Source organism: Vicugna pacos, chromosome 6 (genome assembly GCF_048564905.1).
Source record: "Vicugna pacos chromosome 6, VicPac4, whole genome shotgun sequence".
In the NCBI taxonomy this organism is placed as follows: domain Eukaryota; kingdom Metazoa; phylum Chordata; class Mammalia; order Artiodactyla; family Camelidae; genus Vicugna; species Vicugna pacos.
Window position 1 is genome coordinate 1157875 of NC_132992.1, and position 21987 is coordinate 1179861.

The following is a 21987-nucleotide window of genomic DNA, read 5'->3' on the forward strand; positions in this document are numbered from 1 at the left end:
TAGTTCCCTTTCTGGGTACTTACTTCCATTTCTGTTCTGTCCGTTTCATACTGACACAGTCTGTCCTTTAAACGTCTGCATTCTTTAATTAACTCCATGTTTCCTTCCTCCAGCTTCAGAACTCGTCTGCTCATGGCTTCAAGTTTTCCCGTGTGATCCAGAAATGGCTCTGGGGTATTAAATATTGTCTTTTCACTTCTGGCTTTATTTTGAGCCACTTCTAGTTGCTGTCGAAGCAACGTGTTTTCACTTTGCAGTTTACATATTGTCTCCTTCAAGAATGCCTGCTTTGCAATGTATTTGATGACATCCCCTTGTGTGCTCTGAGACAAGGGTTCAGTTTCCTTGTTTGAATGCTGGGCTTGGCCTCGGTCAGACAGCTCAAAATCCATTGTGTCCTGTAAGTGAAACCCCTCATCTCTTACTCTTTGAACTGTACGCAATAAACTGCCATATCATAATTTCCTTTGAAGTGGAAGACTAATCTCTAAGTTTATACAACAAAAAGTTTGCAGTAACTGGGTATCCAACTGGAAAAACTTAAGGTGGATACAAATCTCAAACTTTTACCAGAAATCCCCCAAAGTTCAAAAATTTAATTAAAGACAGTGAATCCATGAAAGTAAAAAAGAAACCACAAAAGGATGTTTAAGAAGCTCAGAATTGGAAAGGTCTTTCTTTCTCTGAAATACAACAAACCCAAAAGGCTTAAAATAAAAAATGAATAATTCTGACTACACTTAAAAATTATATCTGACATCTAACCTTTACAGCTACCGCCAAAGTAAGAGCCTTAGCTCTGTATAAATTGGGACAGGTTAGATTTCCTAAAAAATTCTTTCCTGAGAATATTCCATAAATATTCTCCCTTTCTAACATTTTTAGAGCGAGTTATAAGAATTACATGTATGGATAAATGATAAATCTAAGCACTGTACTAAGCACGTCTACAAACATCAGTTAACTCATTTAGCTGTGACAATTCTGGAATAAAGGGTTAAAAACACAAGCAAGCTGCAGGGTTTCCCCCAGGGCTTCTGACTCTCTGACTCTTACACCAAACCAAAGCTACTTCTCTAGGATAAATACATAAACACAAGAGAAGCCTTCTATTTCCCTAATGGTGAATACACTAAAGGTAAAGAAGGTCAAATTTATAGAGCTCTTCTTAGAAAATCAGGAGACTATTTGCTTCTGCAATAATTTTTATTTCTTCTTCATGATGTTTATAACAGTAATGGATGTGAAATAGCAGGGAAATACAGTGAACTGTTTAATTAAAAATAAAATGCTGATCAATAAATTATCACTAAGTATAGATTATGGCATATCTTTCACTATACTCGAAAGCTCCTTGTACTGAAATCGGATACCACATGGAGCAGAGCGTTACTTTTGATCACACGTAGGAGAATGACACCCAAACTACGGTTTCTGAACTAGCTATACTTTTTCCTCCTTACCATCAGTGGAAATGATAAAGTAACCTCTCCATTAGTCTATCAAAGGAGTGAGATCACTGCCAGAAACTAGAATGCCTGCTGTTAGTAGCAACAGTTTTGAGATAATGGAAAGTTCATCAATTCCTATGGACAATATTAACAGCCTCTCCTTGGATGAGGCCGTTGTGAATGTCACGACATCACTGTTGCCGGCAAGTGGATTTGAATTCAAAATATTGCTTTATCCAATAGGCCGGAAATGAAACCTCCAGAAAATATATTTACATATATAGGCTTTTAAAACCCTGTATACTTTCTGTACCTACAGTATTGGTTTTTAAACTATGTAAGTATACAAATTCATACACACACATGTTTGAAGATGACTAAAGAAAATACCTCAGCATTCATTTTCTTATTAGCCTTTTCTGCCTCCTTTTGTTGGGAAAGACTATGGACCAGGATTTCATCTTGTATTAGTCGGGCATTCTGCTCTCGAGAAAGTTGCCTCTGAGCATCATTTCGCTCTTCTAAAACCTGAAGACATATTACATTTGGGTTTGGGTTTTATACCATGAAAAAAAGTCAAAAAAAGCTTAGGAGGGGAATCTTTAAAAAAAAATTTTAAACCTGTTAATAAGAAGTAGCCTTTTTAAGCACAGGGATCTTTAATGCACATAAATAACTGAAATTCTAATATACGTGACAGCTAAATGTATCACAGAGCAAAAACACAAGGGATGTAGTAGTATCATGAAAGAAAAACTTTTTTAGCACTTTTTAAATTGAGTTATAGTAATTTTACAATGTTGTGTCAAATTCCAGTGTAGAGCACAATTTTTCAGTTATACATGAACATATATATATTCATTGTGACATTTTCTTGTTGTGAGCTACCACAAGATCTTGCAGATATTTCCCTGTGCTGTACAGTATAATCTTGTTTATCTATTCTGCATATGCCTGTCAGTATCTACAAATTTTGAAATCCCAGTGACAGAAAATTTCTTTATAAAGCATTTAACCAGTTCCAACATAGTCTCAAGGTGATTTAGCCTGGATTTTAACTTCAAAGAGCCAAAATTAACACATGGATTTGAATTAGACTTGTTACTTTGTTGAATGGGCCAAAACCGTCAATCCTTATGTTAATGATTAAGCTCAATTTAACTTCCATTCCTTCATTCAGAAAAGGCACAGAGCATCTATTAGATGCCAAGAACACCAAGAAATTAGTAAATTAAGCTCTAAATGTCATAGTTCATATTTAGGTTGAGATAACTTTTATTTGTTTTAAATGAAATATAGATTAATTCAAAAGAATATTGTAAATAATATTGATGAAACAGTGTTAGAGGTACAAAACTTTCACATTATGACTAATTTACCTGATTTGGTTTATTCCTTACGCTCTTCAGTTTGCATTCTTGTGCTCGGGTAGTACTTTCAAGTTGTTGTTTTAGGTAATCTTGCTCATTGTATTGTTTCTCTTTTCTTTTTAAATCGTCCTTAGATTTTCCGTATAATGTATAAGAATTTTTCTTCTTCTTTGTTTCTTGTTCTAATGTGAATCTGCAGTGAAATATGCTTACCTTAAAATTTATTTTGTTAGAAAATAAAAAGTTCATTTTATGATCTGGTTCTTCACATGCTGATTTATTACCCTAATGGAATTTCTATGTTCTCAATTTGTTTTTCATTTCTAAGTCTCACATTTTAAATTCCTCACTTCAACCACTTCATAAAGATAGATACACACACACAAACACACACGTTTGAAAAGTAGCAATGAAAAGACAAAATGCTACTTGGGTTTCAGACAAGAGTAACTCTGGTCAATAGTGTAGGAAAGAAATTTTGCAATTATTCAGTAAGGTTTGAATTGAAAATTACCCTTTTTTCCCCACATAGTCATAAATGACTCCTTCATTGGGACAGAGAATTTAGTTACTAGTTAAAAGAGAAGTTGCTATTTAGAAACAAGTTTATAAGTTCATGAGGGATAAAATTTCAACTTCCTGAAGTATCACAGGGACTCCTACATGATCTCCAGCGGAAGGTAACATCCACAGGCATCTTTTCCAGAACACAGACCCGCTAATTAGCATAATCCAAGGCAAGGCTGGGGAGTCTACTCCCTGATGCCCTACACTATGTTTCTTCTTTTGCAACACTTTGAACTTACCTTGTTGAATATTATTTATTTAGTAAATCATTTTTAAATCCCTTTTGGTACAAGGCAGGATCCATAGTAAGTAATTAAAAAATAAAGAGTAATCCATGCTTTCAGCATAGACCTTGGAACTAATCTTATCTCTGCATGAGAGAGATCCTGAATAAACTAACCAGTAATCACTTTCCACTTTACTTTTTTGTCCATCCATTCATATGTTCAGAATCAAACTGCATGAATTTTTTTTAAAGTTTCTGCCTTGAGAAAAATGGTCATTTCATAATTCTGCAAGTGGGAATGTAAAGTAATATAAACTTTCTGGAGGACAATTGAGAGATAAGGATCAAAGATTTTTTTTTAAAGAAATATAGAATGAGGAGATATATATATATATATATTGCTGTGTTATTTCCAAGAGTCTCATATTCCACAATATTAATGAAATTTTCTCCCCTGTAAAATCCCAAAAGGTAAGTTAGCAATTATAAGACTTCTCCTACATACCTACAGTAATAAAGTAAATATAAAGAGTTCAAATATTTCTTTAAAACCAAGAAATTCAGTACCTCATGCGGCAGAGCTCTCGTTCCCACTCCATATTTTGAAGTTTTAACTGTGATTTTTCTTCTCTTGTTTTCAGCAGCTCTGTGTGTAGCCAGTTCACCTTATCTTCCATTTCTTTAAGTTTTCCTTTAAGTACTGCACAGTCAGATTCTTTAAGTTCTATTGATCTGAATGAATCAACTGGATCCTGAATTTTCAATAACGGATCAGAATCTGCATTAGGAAGAAAACAAAAATAGAAACAAAATATATGAATAATTTTTGTGTATAAAGGACTGTGCATTTTCACATTCATTCATCCATACATTGAACAAATGGATATTGAGCATCTATAACGTGGAAGACAATCTTCCAAGCTCTGCAGATATTAAAAGAATGACAAAGTAGTATTATGAACATTATGCAAATAAATTTGACAACTCAGATGAAGTGGGTAAAATTCCTTGAAGGAGAGAAATTACAAAAGCTCAATTAAGAAAGAACAAATAAGCTAAAAAGCCCTATATCTTAAAAACCAAAAGTCCTATTTAAAGACCTTACGACAAAGAAAATTCCAGTCCCAATGGTTACACTGGAGAATTCTACCAAATATTTTAGGAAAATTTAATACCAATTCTACACAAATTCTCCTCAAAAAATGAAGAGGAAGAAATATGTCCTCATTCTATAAAGCTGACATCACCCTGAATCCAAAACCAGACAAAGATATTACAAGAAAGAAAACTAATGTCATGAAAATGGAGGTAAAACTTCTAAAAAAACATTAGCGAATTAAATCCAACAATACAGGATAATTCATCGTGACCAAGTCGGGTGTATCCCAAGAATGCAGGGCTGTTTTAACACTTAAAAATCAATGCTATTCATCATATTAACAAACTAAACAAGAAACCATATGATCATGTCAGTGGATAAAGAGTCACTTGCCAAACCTCAACATGTATTCCTGATAAAAACTTCCAGCAAACTAGGAACCAAGGGAACGTCTTCACTATGACAAAGATCTGTGCTAAGCCTACAGCTGACACCATATGCAACGGTGAAAAACGGAATGCTTTTCCCAGAAGATGAGGAACCGGACAGGAGTGGCTTCTCTTACTTCTTCTAATCAGCACTGTACTGGAGCCAGTGCAATCAGGCAAAATAAAGAACCAAAAGGCATCTGGATGGGAAATGAAGAGGTAAAAGTGTCTGCTAATCAGCGGGAAATATTGCATGGTGCGAGTCAGCTAACTCCAACCTGTGGGCCGGGTTGCTTGCTTTGGTCAATAAACTTTTACCATGTCCATTACAGCCACGTCCATTAACTTGTGTATTGTCCATGGCTACTCTTGTTGCAACAGTGACAGAGCTGATTAGCTGTGACAGAGAATGTATTCATTGGCTGCAAGTCTTAAATGTGAACTACCCTTAGTAACACAGTAGTTTAAAGAAGAAAAAGCTTGACCACCTCTGGTTATGTAGAAAATCTGAGAGAATCCATAAAAAGGCTACTAGAACTAACAAATGGGTTCAGCCAGGTTGGAGGGCACAGGGTCAGCATACAGAAATCAACTGCATTTCTATCATCAGAAACTAAAATTTAAAATACATTATTTTAAAACAAATAAATAAAAATATACAACTTATAACTTCACTGAAAAATAAGAAATACAGGTAAACTCATAGAAGACGGAAAGACCCAGACACTAAAAACTCTAAAATATTACTGAGAAAATCAAGGAAGACCTATGTAAATGGAGAAATAAACTTTGTTCGGGGTTAAAAATTCCATATAGTTAAGAAGTCAATTCTCCCCAAATTAATCTACAGATTCAACATAATCTACATCTCATTTCCAGGACACTAGCAGACTTTTTTTTTTTACATTGAAAAGCTGATTCTAAAATTCATGTGGAAAGAGGGGTAATAAAAGGAAACAAGATGAAGCCAGAGGACTGTGGCCTTTAACCATGGAGCTATGAGAAGCAGGAGCTGGATTTTAGGCAAGGAGGTAACAAAGACCTGAATTTTAAAAACTGTCTAGTAATCCCGGTTGCGGTGTAGACCAAGGTCCCAGGAGGCGGAGCGGCGGCGAAGAAAGTCCTGAGGTGATTTCAGCGTTCTAGGAGGGAAGCAGTGATGACCTGACCTCGGGTGAAGGCGTAGGGGCAGCAGAGTCAACAGAAAGCACAGGGAGAGGGGCGGCCACAGCCCCTGGCTGGCAGCGCACACGTCTGCTTCTGCTTCAACACAGAGCAGGCCTCTGAGACGCCGCGGCCTGTGACGCAGCCGCGCTCCCCGGGCAGCGCTGGGTGTGCACGCGTCACCGCGAGACGCTTGAACAGGCTGTGCAGTCACACGGGGGGCCTACCTTCACTCTCCGGGCCAAGTCGTTTGATTGGCCTCAGGGTGTCCTTAAAATTATGGAAAAGCGACTCGGAATCCTCGGAAGCTCTCCCCGGTGACAGAGTTAAGTCATCGAGGAAATCCGCAGAATTCATCTGCTCTTTGACCTACAAGTAAATAATGCTATTTCACAGTGTCTCCAACATAGTTATAAAATATGCTCAGTGTACAGAGATGATAGATATCCATCTTTTTATGAGAGCAAAAACACAGACACTTCTCGAAAGAACTGATTTCTGTCAAAAGGCTAACTTTATCAATAGTGTTTCTAAGTGATTTTTAAGTAAATGTTTCTACAACAAAGAGGATTTTCTGTTTTTCCACTCTATCTTTTATAATTTTTTTTACTACAGGAAAACAATATTCAGGAAGGTTTTTTCGCCTCAATTCCAAGGATAAAGTTTAACTATAAATGATTATAGATCCTAACGATACTTTAAGTTTTCTAACTAGATAAAATGCTATTAAAAACTAACTATTAAATAATTATTTATTGACTCTAAAAGTCTAGTTTGAAAGGCAACTTTTTTTGAACTGTGTTATTAAAGCACAGAAAACAGTATTAAACCAGAAATTTAAATTTACATTTTTACATACCAGTGAGTAGTTATTTTCACTTCCATCAAGTCTTTCTTCCTCTTCCTCAGATGTCCTTTCTAAGTCTAGGTCTGCTGAAAAATGAATATGCTTAGTTAAAATTCACTACTTAGAACAGCTAGATAAAAGGCATCATCTTTATAAAAACATAAAACACATTTCATCAATTGATAGTTCAAATTAAGCTTAATCTTTAGCTGGATATTTACTTCTTTAAGAAATACGTCTAATTATTTAAAACTTCAACAAACTGGGAAATACTAGATGTTACCAGATTAAAGGCATACAAACATCTCAAAGTTTCACTCACAAATTGATTCACCAGACATGAACAAAACAAAGAGAAATAAAACAAAATTTAAAAATACAGTAGAAATATACAAAGTCACGATAGACTCTATTCTCTACCTCCTAACAGTACCTCTTTAACAACATACCAAGCTTCAAGAGCAATATTATTCATGGTTTCCAAAATTACTGCTACTTTTTATGCTTTTATCTTTCCTTTATCTGAAATGTTTCCCTCTATTGTTCTGACAAGTTCCTTTTCCTCTTTGAAGACTCAGCCTGCTCTGTGAAGTCCTCCTTGATTACAGCTGTCTTTCTGCAGAGACACAGGGATCTCTTTCCTTGGAGTTACCTTGGTACTTCACAGATTTTTCTAGTGTGTCTTCACCAGCTGAACTGCAAACTATTTCTTTACATGTCTATCCTCTTTGCTCCTCTGCTGCCGAGGACAAACTCTTAAAAGTATCTTTGTATAAACAGTATTTATTAGAAAAACTTTGAGTTTATAGCTTGTAGTCACTACTATAGGAGATAACTGAGAATCTTTTGTAAATACAACAGTAATTCTACAGGTAAGGAAAGAAAAGATAAAACTATAGGAGCAGAAAAAACATTGTATGACTTATTACAGCTCTGATTATATCACTGATTAAGGCACTAAATTAACTGGTATATACAGTAGAACACATATTAGATGTGGTTAATCAACAGACTGGGTATCCTAGAAGAATTAGAATCGATATTCCATATATTATTTTTAAGTGATAAAGCACTCCTTAAAAACCAATATCCTTTTCAACCTATCAATCCATTACAAATAATAAAACAAGCTGATATACGATGTGGACACAGTTAAGAAGGAGGTCCTGTGTAGCAAATCCCCAATGTCTGCCACTACCGCTGGGAAAGCCACTTCTAAAATACAGAAAGGCAGAGAATATACTAGAAATATTTTGATATTTAGTTGCAGAGGTGCTTTTTCAGTTACACTGAATATGGCTATAACAAACATTTATAAATTCAGAGCTAGATAAAAATAAAGCCAAGAAACCGTATTTTCAGAAGGGAATCTTTGGATGCCCACCTAGGTTTCCCAACTAGTCACAAAGCTCTAGACATCACTCTCCTACCCACTCTCAGGACTGTGCTAAACACTAGTCTGAACGAACTTACTTTCTCCTAATTCCCTTTGCTATTTAATATGTTGCTTTGGTCAGAGGATGAATGTAAATTTCATGCCAAAAGGTATTGTCCGGTTGTAGGTTGCATAAAAGGAGTAAACACAAAGGAGATCCTGCCACAAAATGATTTCTGCAAAGTCAGAGTATGGTGAAGCCACACACAGGTAGGCCATGGCTAGCTCTCTGTGCTGCTTTATTACCTTCTTTGCTGCTTCTGTTCTCTGGCAGCTGTGACTCACACAGGCCACCGAGCGCTGCATTTTCTGACAGAGACACGGCTCCAATATTCATCCGGTCTTTGTCTACTAGGGCCGTCTGCCTCAGTTCTGTGGGTGCTGACTGGTTTGTGGTCACTGATTGTGATACCAATGGACATTTATCAACTTTCAAATGCTTGGCTCTTTTACCAGCCGCATTATTGAGGCTCAAACTAGTAGAATCCCCATCTGAAGTTTCCACTTATTAAAATGTGAATAACAAAACAAACTTGACTAACTTGTACGAATTCTCTTCCCAGAGCAGCAGCCCCATGTCCTCCTCTCCTCCCAAACACACTGCTCCTTCCCAGCTGGTTGTACTTTACATGTCATTGCTGTTCACATAGGGAACCACTGTCTCTCTTTTTTCTACTTTTAACTTCCTAGTATTACTTATTTGGATTCACTCATCACTCTCTATAAAACAGTCTATATTCCATAAGAGCTTTATGAATAATTATGATTCTTCAACATATGAATTTTTTCATTAACAAAATGTATGTCTAACCAGACATTTACCAGACGTTTAAATATGCATGACAGTATTGTGTCCTAGAGACATGGGCTTTAAGAAAACTTTTACTGAATGGTACTACTTACATTACAATGAGACACAGTCTTTCCTCAATGTACCAATATCTTCAGAATTCTTACCTTAAGCCTTGGATAATCATCATAAACTTACATAGAAAGGATAGCCTTGAGTGACTAATTTTTTCCATATAAAAATAGGGTAAGTCTAGGTACAAGCTAGATCCATAGAGTACAGGGTGCCACGAGACAGGAAATATGTAACAAAAATGTTTTCCTTTTCTTAAAAGAATTAAGTTGTCAGATTTAAACTTTTAGAGACAAGTTAAAGAAAAAAAGGCAAGAAATGTAGCAGTGAACTTTAAAGCCCACTTCATCACAAGGGCCCCTTTATCGTTTCACATCCATGAACCCTGTTTAAAACAGCAGTTCTCAAGTGCCATCTGAGAAGCCCTGAAGCCCCAAGTTCCCTCCATCTAGGGAGTCCAGGAGGTCAAAACTAATTTCACAATAATACTGAACGCTATTTTCATTCTCATTCTCCGTTAAGTGTGCAGTGGAAGTTTCCAGATATATGACATGTGATAACATCATAGCTCTAATGGCTAATGGAATGTTTCTGTGTGCTTGTTTTCTAAATCTTTCAGTTTTATTTTCTAATATACTAAACATCAATAGATACAACCCACTTAAAAATTCTTCAGAATTCTCAATAATTTTTAATAGTATAAAAAATATCCTAAACCCCAAAACTTTTAGGATTATTGTTTTAAAAGATCATGTCTACCAAATACTAAGGCAGGACTAGTAACTTCCATCATTTTTAATAATCAAAGACACCACACACACACACACACACACACTCTCTCTCTCTCCTAATCAAAACATCCAGTTGGCTTAAGATCTTTGGGCTAGGGAAATAGCTCAGTGGTAGAGCACATGCTTAGCATGCACAAGGTTCTGGGTTCATTCCCTAGGACCTCCATTAATAAATAAATACAGAAATAAATTAATACCATCAATGTGATAGCACTCGATGAAATAATTAAAGTGAACTATGACTGACATGTTAGCAAGTGAAGCTTTACCCTACGTAAAGGTCAGAATTCAATTAAGCATTTTAAAACTCTGGAAAAATCTTAGAACCTAATAATCAATCTCTCAGAATCCCTGAGAAGGACAGGGACTCCAAACTGAGCACTTTGGTGTCTCCCAACATCAACAAAAACATCCAAGTCAAAGCTGACATTTTAAAAATCTATTTCTTATGCTTATGTGTATTTTTCAAACGTGGATACCGATCGTAACATCTGCGTTACTTGTGTCACCTTTCAATTAAATTTGAAAAAATAAAAGGAATTAGGAATAAGAAGACTGTACTTCATTTCATAGTTAAATTTGTATTGCATAATTTACCTGATTTCAGTCTTTGTAAATTCTTCATTGCTCCCGTTTTTTTAGGAACAGAATCTTTCACTCCAACTGCAGGCTGAATGGTTTTTGAAACAAACCGATTAATAATGTACATTTGATACAATCTGTAGTAATAATTCAAGGGGGGAGGGTCTAGCTCAGTGCTAGAGTGCCTGCTTAGCAGTGCATGAGGTCCTAGGCTAAATTCCCAGTACCCTCATTAAAAAAAAAAAATTCAAGATAAAAGTATAAAAGTTTTTACCTTCAGGTGAGGATATTTCTCAGTAGAACCTAAAAGCCAAAAGGGACACATAATCGATTATAAGTAAATACGAAAGCCAACTATCCAGTCATGCGGTTAGTACTGAGCACAATCCTCATGCTTGCTTTGGAAATGAACACGTTAGGTTTCGGTGTTTTGTTTTTCAGGGGCAGTTAGGACAGCAACAAGACAGACATATGAATCCATTATAGATACTCAATAAAGAACAGGAATATAGGTTTAACAAAACATGCAGTTAAGATTTCAAAAGTATGATTATGTTTCAAATGACTTTATAAAATAGAAACGTGCACATATACAAGTGTGAACATGCTGCCTGAGGAGGAGAAAAGCGATCTTTAATCAGAGGAACAAGTCACGGCTCCAAGAAGACAAATGTGAAAGCTGACGGTAAAACGCAACAGCACATCTTTCATGCGACTGACACCATTAGACTACAAGTATTTATCGTGCTCTTCAATTTGTCCTGTGATTTAGGAAGTCCACAGTTGTGATGGCAGTTCATTTGAATGTGCAGTTCACTTCTCGTCAGAGAAAGTGTTATGAATTGATCAGCTTGGATACACACTTGTAGAATAATTGTTCAGAAAAATATTCACTTTTTCCTATACCCACGTGGGCTACTGGTATGCCTACATTTCTTGGATCCTCTAGCCGTCAAAGTTTCTTGATCCACTCATGCAAGAAAGAATGTATACTGAGTTTTCAATACTGAAATCTGGTGATCAAAAAAAAATTTCATTGCCACAGAATTATTAGACATTGAAAGTCTTTTATATTTCAAAACCTGTGTAGTACTCACTGAAAATAACAACTTTAGCATTTATGGAATGAATCCTATTAATTTCTTTTATTTCCAAAATTGGTTTGGTAAATCAGGCTAATGTTTAAAAGGATTTTTGTGAAACAAATATCTTATCAAAAAATTAGGTATCATTAAAAACAACAACAACAACAACAACAACAACACAGCCAATGCTTCATATTCAAATTAATCTCACTTGAATAACAAATACCAATACATGTATCTTTGAAGCCTGATAGGAGGAGTGGCTGTGGTTTACCCCAATTCTAGGCCCCCTCCTGATTCTGCAGTATTCTCTGGAGTGGCAGTGATCTAACCTGGCTTCAGTGCAAATATACTGATGCCATCGAAAAGGAGTTCTCTCAAGTTTCCCCTCAATTCCAAACTCACCTACCTGCGGCCTTTTTCCCCTCCTTCCTTCTTTCCACTTTCCTCTTCAAAGGTACCTCTAGATCTGCGGTCTTAATTCTTCCCCTTCTCTATTCTTTGGACGGATGATGCCCACCACTTCTTTTCCCTCTCTGCTTAGCAGCAGTAGCTTACATCTCTAATTTCTACTTTAATTCTCTGCCTCGCTCTGGCTATGAACGTGCTCAGAAAGAAAAACAAAATCATGCTTTTCCTTGCTGCTGTTTTGTCTTTAACTCCCCAGTGGCTCTTCTTCCAGATTCCCCTAAACACAAGTCTACCCTCCGAGCATGATCTAAAGACCAGCAACAAAGGCATCACCTGAGAGCTTGTTAGAAATGCAGACCGACTGCTCAGAATGTGCACTTTTCACCGGGTCCCCAGGTGACTGAGTAAAATGTGAGCAACTCCGGTCTATACCAAGTCTGCTTCTACAGCACTCGGACTTAACTGATCCTTCTGAAATCCAGCCGCACGTGTCTCACTGTAACACTTAACCAGAAGCTGCATCAGGAGTTGCAGACTTTTCAGTGGACTCTTTACCAGGCTCCACAGCGCCTCTGACCTCCCCGGAACGCACCCTGCTCTCTTCCTCTTTCCCACTCTCTTCTGTTGGCCTATGAGACACCATCCTATAAGGCAGCAGCACGCTGCATGATGCGAAGCTCCAGACATTGACAGCTGACCACACATGCCTGTGCTCACCCACGGCAGGCACACCCAGCTCTGCGTGATCAGGTACCGCAGTCCTCACTGCCTTCCTAACGGTCAGGGGGATGGGGGAGTGGGACATTCGGCTGTGCTTCCCAGACAAGCTTTGGTGCTGGAAGCAGCTCACTTCATACCTGCCTCATTTCAAACACTCCTCTTCCTTCTTCTAAAGAACTGTTCTACATTCATTACCACCTCCTGCCAGGGACCCCCCCTCCTTTCCCTTCATTTACTCCCCTCCTCTCTACCTCTCTCATTCTTCGCTCTCTCCTTCCCTCTTCCTGATTTCCTGACTGTCCTCAGGTCACAGAGCATCTTGAAAGAAAGCTGACAACTGAGCTCCTTAAACAGCATTCTAGTTTAATCTGTTGCTGACACCTGATAACATACACAATTTACTTCCTTTCCTCCGCTTTTTTCTCACTATACGTTCAACAGGTGATTTTCTTTGGCTGAGAGAATAGATCCAAACCCGTGTTTCAAATCAACATTCTGTCAAACGACTTTTTTATAAAACATAGTGCTTACTTTCTATTTGTCCATGTAATGTATTTTTTTCTCCTAGACCTGCAGCTCCAGATAAATGATGAACATGCTTCCGTAGTTGAATCTCGGAGGTACTCTGTTAAAGTTAATATTAATAATGAGTTCCATAAAGATTTCCTGATCCCTAAGAAAATACCTGTTTCCTATCTTATTATTATTTTTTAATTTCCTACTTTAAAAGCAATTAGGCTTAAAAACAAAATAAGCATATCATGGAAACCCAAACATTTAAACAGAAAATTTCATATACACTCTCTAGATCAAGTCTATCTTTTATCTTTAGTTGGCTTTTGACACTGTAAACTGAGCATGGAAAGCCAGACCAAATATTTTCATAGACAAAATACTGACCTACGTGCAGATTTCAACAAAGAATTAACTTCAAAACACCTAATTCCATTTTGCATTCCTCGACAAAAGAAGAGGACATTTACAAAAATACTTATTTTTATATGTATAACTGAATTGCTTTGCAGTACACTTGAAACTAACATTATAAACTGACTACACTTCAATAAAAAATAAAACTAAAAATATGCATATTTAAATATATTCTTTAATAAGTATACGTGCTATAAATTTAAAATGTTTCTTAGGACAGATATTGTTTTTAATATTAAAATAACATACTTGGCATGAAAAGAAGCCTTGGAGTCTGTCATGTTGAGTATTAACAGAACACTGTGGAAACTGCTACATTTCAGTAAACAAAGGCTTAGCAGAATCTAAAGATTATTTGATACAACTTTTATTGATAGGAAAAATAGTTGAATAAAGTACCAAAGTAGAAAGAAAAACATTCATGTTTAAATTAACAGCAGAGAAATTTTAAATGTAGCTATGCAGCTCTTCAAAAAACTACCATAAGCTTTACTTTACTAAGGGAAGAATAAGAACACTGTTTAGTGACCACCCGCACGTGCCAGGCCCTTATCATGCACATTCTCTTCTCTACACACAACAATAACAGTGATTCCAAGGACGGTTACCCACTTGCTGCTTCCTGGCCACTCCAAGATGCTGGAGTGCCGTGATGAGCAGATGGGACCTGCTGTTCTCTCTGTCTGGAACATCCCTCCCTGGGACCTACGTGTGACTGGCTCCTTCCTGTCCGTCACCTGGCAGCTTTGGCCACACTCAGCTCTTTCCTGACTACCTAAATTCCACCCTTACTCCACCCCCGTCCTAACTACAAACTCCCCCACTGTTGTGTAACCTAACGCTCTCCACGTTCCTTATATGAAGGACTTACTGTCCCTGATAAAGGGTTCCTGTTTACTAGTTCTTCTGTTCCTGCCACTACAGCCTAACCCCTCAGCTGCTACATTCAGTGTCTAACTGCCTGGTGCTAGTCGGTGTTCAGGAACAGGAATTTATTTAAGGTCAAAACATCTAAAATCCCCAGAAGGCGTCAAGTACCAAAGCACTATATACCTATCGGAGATGTCCGATAATAGTTTACTGACACTTAACATACCCCAAATGAGAACTCCCCATGCCCGCTCCAACTTTCCCATTTTTACTGTCCTTCAGATTTTAAAAAAGTGTCCTCAACATTTCAGTAGGTCACTAGTGGCCACTGTGATCATTCTGTCTTACATTTCTATAGCACCCTTTACAGTTGACAATGTGTTTTCTCATTTGTTACCACATTTTTGTTCATGACACATAACCTGAGAGGTAGGTATCAGTACCGTGTTTTTGCACGAGGTCACTGACATTCAAACAAGTCAGACAAGTGTTTCCAAGATCCCACAGTGGGTCAAAACCAGGATGCTACGTCTGCTGACTTCAAGTACAGTGCTGTGCCACCAGGAAGGAGCTGCCGAGATCCAAGAGTTCAGGCTCTTTTAACCTCTTTCCACGGCTATCACCTTGGAATAGGTCACCTCTACCCTGCACTTAGCTTCCTTCAAGTCCGGTCGCCATAAAGGTACTCAGTGCACGCTATTTTCCCTACCCGAAATGGGCTGTCCTCAGTGAAACATCACTCAACCAAACTGCTGCTATTTTAACCCCACATACGTATTACTATTCCCCATGCTTTTGCTTCTCCTGAAGTGTTCTTTGCAGCTCTAATTGACAATCCAAATATAATAATACTTTGAATTCACAATCAATGTCTTTTCAAGGTCAAAGTGGTTAAACAAACAAAAACACCATTTTTTGTGTGTGTTTTTTTGTTTTTTTAGTACAACCTGTTTCTCTCTCTAATCTCACTAAGAGTTTGACACATTCATTTATAACAAAGAAACAGCTGGTCCCAGGCTGACCAAGAATTATTTTCTTTAGTTTTTAGAAAATGTAACTTCAGAACCCAAGCCGATTCCCTATGACTTCTAAGCCTTGGTTTTTGCACTACATACACCAGTTTCATTAGGTGAGTCTGGAAAACTAACAGAAGCGCAGTCTGCAGTGGTATGACATGTGGCACGGAATGACTTTACTAACTTTGGGTTAAAATGAGGAAAAAATTTTGCTGGGCAAATGTAAAAGTGAGAAAGTGAAGTCAAAACATCCCTCCATTTATGTTTGAACATGACTAGTCAAGTACAAACTTAAGGCAAGAAAAAAAGGAAAATGTAAGTATAACAAGGTATGTGGAGAAATACATATATTTCAGCATTTATATATAATAGATCAGTGATGTATCAGTATTGTTAAGGATATACTATGAATGAAAGCCTCGGTTTTACCTTTTTATCATATACATAAAAACATATACATTACATATGCAAGTATATATATTATTCTTCAGCAAATTTTATAAAAATATCAAAATACATGATATATAAAACAAAGGCCTTTGTTCATAGTATATCCCCAATAATACTGACTTGTATTAATCTACAACCGTTTGTTTCTAAATACTACTATTAAGTAAGAGTTAAGTTTTGTCACTAGAAGTCACTCAATTGAACATGGTCATCTCTCACTACCTGAGCACTGTGAATTATTACTAGAGAGAAGAATAGATTTTAGAAAGTTCGTAACACATCAACTTTCCACCTAGACAAAGAACAGGTACAGGATTCTAAGGATAATATATAGCTTGAAAAGATATATTGAATGGAACATGAGAGGGGGCTAAAAAGGTTAAAAAGTTTTCATCTCAAATTCTAAGCTCACAACTGGTAGATACTGGAAAACAGACTGCAGCTTATTCCTATTCATCATATACTTCTTATCTATTTCCTTGGCATTTAAGACATATTTCCTGTCATAACAACTGAACTTTTACAACCTAAACAAAGGGAATAGAAATTTAAGTCGTATTTTTAGAATTCAAATAGATTTCATTATGACATAGTACGCATATTATATTACCTGTACCATCAAATGGATTTCATTACGATAGAGTGTGCGTGTTCTATAACCTGCAGCATGGTGCAGAATTCCATGTCTCCTCATGCACTCACATTCAGAAAATACTAAAATGCTTCTTACACTTAAGACCTTATTCTAGGTGCTCCAGGAAATGCACAATTACGTTCCCTAATCTCTAGCGGTGTATGCTGATGCAGGGGTAATAAAATAAATATGTAAATAACTATACTACCAAGTCCTGAAACTTGAAATTTTAGAATGGGACACGAGGACTGGACATACTTTTTTAAACTATAACACAAAAGAATTCTGAAGTAGGTTTCATCATATGGTTGTTATTAAGAGTCTACTTTGAGAGCTGGTTGTTATTTCAGGGAAAACATGTATTCTTCAATAAGATGAAAGAGTTTTGACTATACTCTTAATTTAGAAAACAGAGGAATCTATAATATGGATTTTGAGAAACAATTTTAATTTCTAAATTTTTATAATTTCAACTATTATTTTAGTCTTAATGCAGAACCCGAGATAGAAATAAAGTAAAACAAACAAACAAAACAAAAACCTCTTTCCTCACAACTGATACCAAAATAAAAAGTGTCCAAGGGGGAAAAAAAAGACACATGCTACACAGTTTTGGAACTGAAAGGCCCCAAGAAGAGTCCATGATTATCACAGTAAGTAGCTGTGTGCACTGAAGATGTCCCTGAGGCACAAGTATTATACAAGTGCCGTCAGTGTGGTTTAGAAGTCAAAGAACCCTCATCCTTGGCCAAGTTTCACACTTCCTCTATTGTGGGAAACTTTTTCACAGTACAGTTTTCCTGTCACTATATATCTTCTAGTCCATTTTGCTTCAGCCTTATCTTCAGTATTTACCAAAGTGAAAAAAAAGAAACAGAAAAAGAAAAAAATCAACCTGCCATATTTTTACACAATGGTTTACTCTGACCAACTTTCTAATACAAACCTAAAACAATGATAGGCAGACCACCACAAAATTTTAACAATAAATACTACACAAACCGAAATTCAGAGCAGAAAAATTAATTTCACAAGAGAACACTTTACCTTGGGAGCAAGAGCTAAGTCATCATCTGATGTAGGCCTTGAATCATCAGTATCATGTTTGGGTGAAACTCTTTGGAGCAAAAATACAAATCAAAAATGAGTGAGTTCATTTCTTTAAACAAACAAGTCACAAAAGTCTATGCTGAGGGATAAGAAAGCAGATTTGGGAGCCAGGCTGCCTGATGGTCAAGTCACAGGTCAACTACTTGCTAACCATGGAATCATGGGCCAACTAGTCAACCTCCTTAAGCTACAGCTGCCTAGTTAACTAACAGTAAGCTGTAACAGCACAGCTACTCTGCAAAGCTGTTGTGGTGACTGTACGAGGTAACAAATGCCAAGTACATAACTCGGTGTCTAACCCAGAGTAGGACACTCAACAAGCCTTGTTTCTTTTCTCTGTGTTCCCTTAGCCAACATGTAATTTTTAAAAATCCATAAAATCCTACCTGATGACAGAGATATCTTCATGACTCGGTGAAACCTCAACCACTAAATCCGCTATTAAAGAAAAAAGTAACATAGACTTCGTATCAGCAATAGAAAAATACAGAATATTGAAAGTGTAAGACCAATGTTCTGTTAAGCAGCATTCCTTTGGGACCACACCTGGAGACTACACACTTGAGTGAATACTGAGTATACTCCTGGTAGGTAATTAATGCATAAAAACCACTTCCCCTCCTTTATATTTATCAAAAAACAAAAAAGGGTGTTTATCCAAATTTGGTATCTTGAAGTGAACTGCTGTTTACAAGGACCAAAATTCCAACCAAACTTTACGAGACTCACAAAAGAATGATAATCATTAGTAGAATCAGTATCATAAACTGACAACGTCCAGCTCACATGGCGTGGTGTTTCTGGATGACACCCATGGGACTAACCCACCCTGCCATTTGGCTTTGTCGGCCTCGTGTTATCTGGGCACGGTCATCCCTATTCGCTCACATGCGGTCTAGGGCTGCCTTCACACTGCACTGGCAGACATGAGTAGATGTGACAGACACCACATGGCCTAAAATATTGACTCTCTGGCCCTTTATAGAAAAAGCTTGTGCATCCCTGCTTTATATCATAACCAGGAAACCCTAAGACTCAAATCGAATCTTCTTACTCTTCTGCTCAACATTCTTCAGTGGATCCATGCGGCTGCCATTGCTGGTTCCCAACTCGACAACCATTTCTTCTTTGTCGTCCTTGCCAGACAATTGCAACTTTTCTTGGATGTTTTCTGCCCCAGTATGCGAAGAAGGTAAACTCTTCTTAGCTGCAAAAAGAGAAATGATTATTCTGCGGTCATCACAGTAACTACATCTCTTTCCCCCGTGGCTGGTTTAGGAATGAGCATGCGATGTAGCCCAGCCAGTAAGATGCGAGGGGAAGTCTACCGGAAGCATCTCTGTTTTCTTCCTCGTTAACCGGAAACATGCAGAGAGAAGCAGCCCTCCTCACCTGCGGATACTGGCAGGTGAGAAGATGACGCTTGGAGCTGCTGCCAATCAGCAGACCAGGAAAGGCGACATCAAACACCAGCAGCCTCACAGCTGAAGGAGGGACAGCATCTGGGATCCTGACGACATCACCGAACCTTCTAACCAATCCTGACTCCTGTTGCTGTAGCCACTGTTACTTAGGCCTCCTATTATTATTTGCAGCTAAAAGCATTCTGACACATCTCCCAAGGTCTACAGCAGACCTCCTCCTTTCTATAGTACCAGAAAGGCTTTCAGAAGCGTGCCTGAGCTAGGTAGTCACCTCGTTCCCAACCATTCCTACAGCATCCTTCCTGCACCAACAAAATGAAACTCATAGATCCTGCAAAGTTCACTGGCACATCTTAGCCTCTGCACCGCTGTCCTTTCTGCCAAATGTAAACTTCAAAGATGTTCTGCCCACCAAACACTGCCCTTCTGCCTCCTTCCCTGGCAAACTTCTACTCGCTCTGCATGGCTTACCTGACATCCTACCCACTTTTAAAAAACTTCTTTCCTCACCATGGACTTAAAGTATCTGGCACATATTAAATACCAATAAAAATACATATAAAGACAGCTACAAAGTCCTAGTGGGCTCTGGGACACAGGAAGCACAGAATAGAGTAAAGCAAATCATAGAAATGGTGACGACAGTAGCAAGCTCCCGGAGGCCAGGAGCTGTGCTTGTGACCTGTTTGCATTCTGCAACGTCACAGTGGCGCTCAGTACCTAAACGACACTTGAGAGTCGTCTGTTAAGTGGATGAATTAACAGATAAGAATGTTTTCTTTGAAAATCCTGTTTAAAAAAATACAGACATTAACCAGGGACAACTCTGCTGTGTTATCAGCACCTTGAAGACCAAAACTCTGTCTGTTCCAGCTTTGTATTTCCTGCAACAGAAGTTCTTTGCTTGATGCAGGTCTACCAAGTTAAATGTGCCCTCATACAGTTCAGACCGAACAGCACCCTAGGGGTCACATCTAGGCAACACAGCCTTCTTCTTTTTTTTTTTATGTGAAGCACTTCTGTGCTTTTATTACAATTTGTTGAGTCCTGAGTTGTGCTATTTGAGTATTTATTATGACAATCCTTTAACTAATGGCAATAGGAAATCCTGTTCCAACAAAATATAGTTTCATGACAAGTATCCCCCAAAAAGAAGAAAACACCTGACTCTCATGAAGGCAACATATCTCATTCTGTTTGTACTTCTGGGGAATGCAATCAGTGAGAGTGAGACCTTGTTGGTGTAATGATGTGACAAGTAACCCGTGCTTCTCAACAAGGCACTGCTTTCCTGACTTCTGCACTATCACTAGGTATCTTTAAAAAACAATCTCTTATTAGTATGCTGCACACTGGCCCAGCTATGCAGTTCTAATTGTTGGCCATTTATTTACAGCACCAGGAAGGTATTGCTGAGCTCCCAGTTTTAAAGACAGTCACTTTTTAGTGAGACTAGTCACTATGCAATAACTAGCATTCATTTACCCGATGTAATCCATTTGCTATAAAAATCAAAAGATCCAGTTCTGTAACAAGGCCAGCTTGTTACAATGTTAGAGGAAATGTACAACAAAGTTAAAACCCTGTTTTTCTTATTTACACAAAGATATAATATGGGATTTCAGGAGCCATGATTAAATAAGTGAATTTCTTTTCAGACAATATTGTCTCAGATTTTAAATTACCTACAATTAACTTCTTAAATAATTCTGAATACTAGAGCATTAAGAAAAAATTAATGAAAAAAATAAAAACATACATGAAATTTACACAGGCTTTTTTCACTGCTCTTTCATTATCAAACTTTCCTCAGTCTTACTTCCTTATCTATGGTAGGCCCAACAAGAGTAACTTATTACCAGAACTCTGTCCTAGGTCGCTACTTTGAGGGGGAGTAGCTGGTATATTTCCGTCTCTGTAGTCGATAATCAGCTGGTAGAGGCTATGTGTAAAAAAATGGGATAAATATTACTACTTGAATACTAATGTGAAAAACAATTACCAAGTATATTAAATTCTTAGATTATTTCAGACAATATCAGAAGTAATATCAAAACTTCAACTGTCCCATAAACTTCAAATTTGTACGATCTACACTTTTAAATTTAGGATGTATAATTAAAAAAGAAAAAAAGTAAGGTGAAGTAGTCATGAACTGAGGGCAGTACAGCTCAGTAAGTTAACTAGAGCGAGCCTGACACATGGAAAGTGTCTCGAACTCAGAAGTCCCAGCTCTATAACCAACAGCTATTTGTTCCTGGAAAAGGTGCTTCTCTTCAGCTCAAACTCTTCCTTTATAAAACTGGGATCTTACTGTCTTGTTAGGCAGTTAGTTATTAATACTCATAAGAGTATTATGAAGATTTAATGAGATAATGTATCCCTCAGATGCTCAGAGAAATAGTGGAAGAATGGAATAATCTGTTCTTGAACTTTAATGCTGGAACTATTTGAGAATCCCAAATAAAACCCAATGTGTGTTTTTTTATAGGTGTAACATTTAAATGTGGCAGTT

The 21987-nt window shown here is 37.3% G+C and overlaps 1 protein-coding gene across 4 annotated transcripts in view; it reads right to left on the bottom strand.

Moving 5' to 3' along the window:
* Positions 1–21987, bottom strand: part of LOC116279757 (ankyrin repeat domain-containing protein 26-like) — a 159069-nt gene that overhangs the window by 11022 nt on the left and 126060 nt on the right. For 2 of the 4 annotated variants that reach the window (XM_072962176.1, XM_072962174.1), the window contains 13 exons: positions 21332–21414; positions 19103–19255; positions 18435–18486; positions 17986–18055; positions 13570–13663; positions 11097–11125; positions 10838–10910; positions 7165–7238; positions 6533–6674; positions 4182–4392; positions 2831–3014; positions 1842–1979; positions 24–398 (listed from right to left, as the gene is read on the bottom strand). In XM_072962176.1, coding sequence (XP_072818277.1) covers positions 24–398; positions 1842–1979; positions 2831–3014; positions 4182–4392; positions 6533–6674; positions 7165–7238; positions 10838–10910; positions 11097–11125; positions 13570–13663; positions 17986–18055; positions 18435–18486; positions 19103–19255; positions 21332–21414 — 1678 coding nt within the window. The remainder of the gene's footprint in view (positions 1–23; positions 399–1841; positions 1980–2830; positions 3015–4181; positions 4393–6532; positions 6675–7164; positions 7239–10837; positions 10911–11096; positions 11126–13569; positions 13664–17985; positions 18056–18434; positions 18487–19102; positions 19256–21331; positions 21415–21987) is intronic. The other 2 variants (XM_072962175.1, XM_072962177.1) reach the window with 2 other exon arrangements.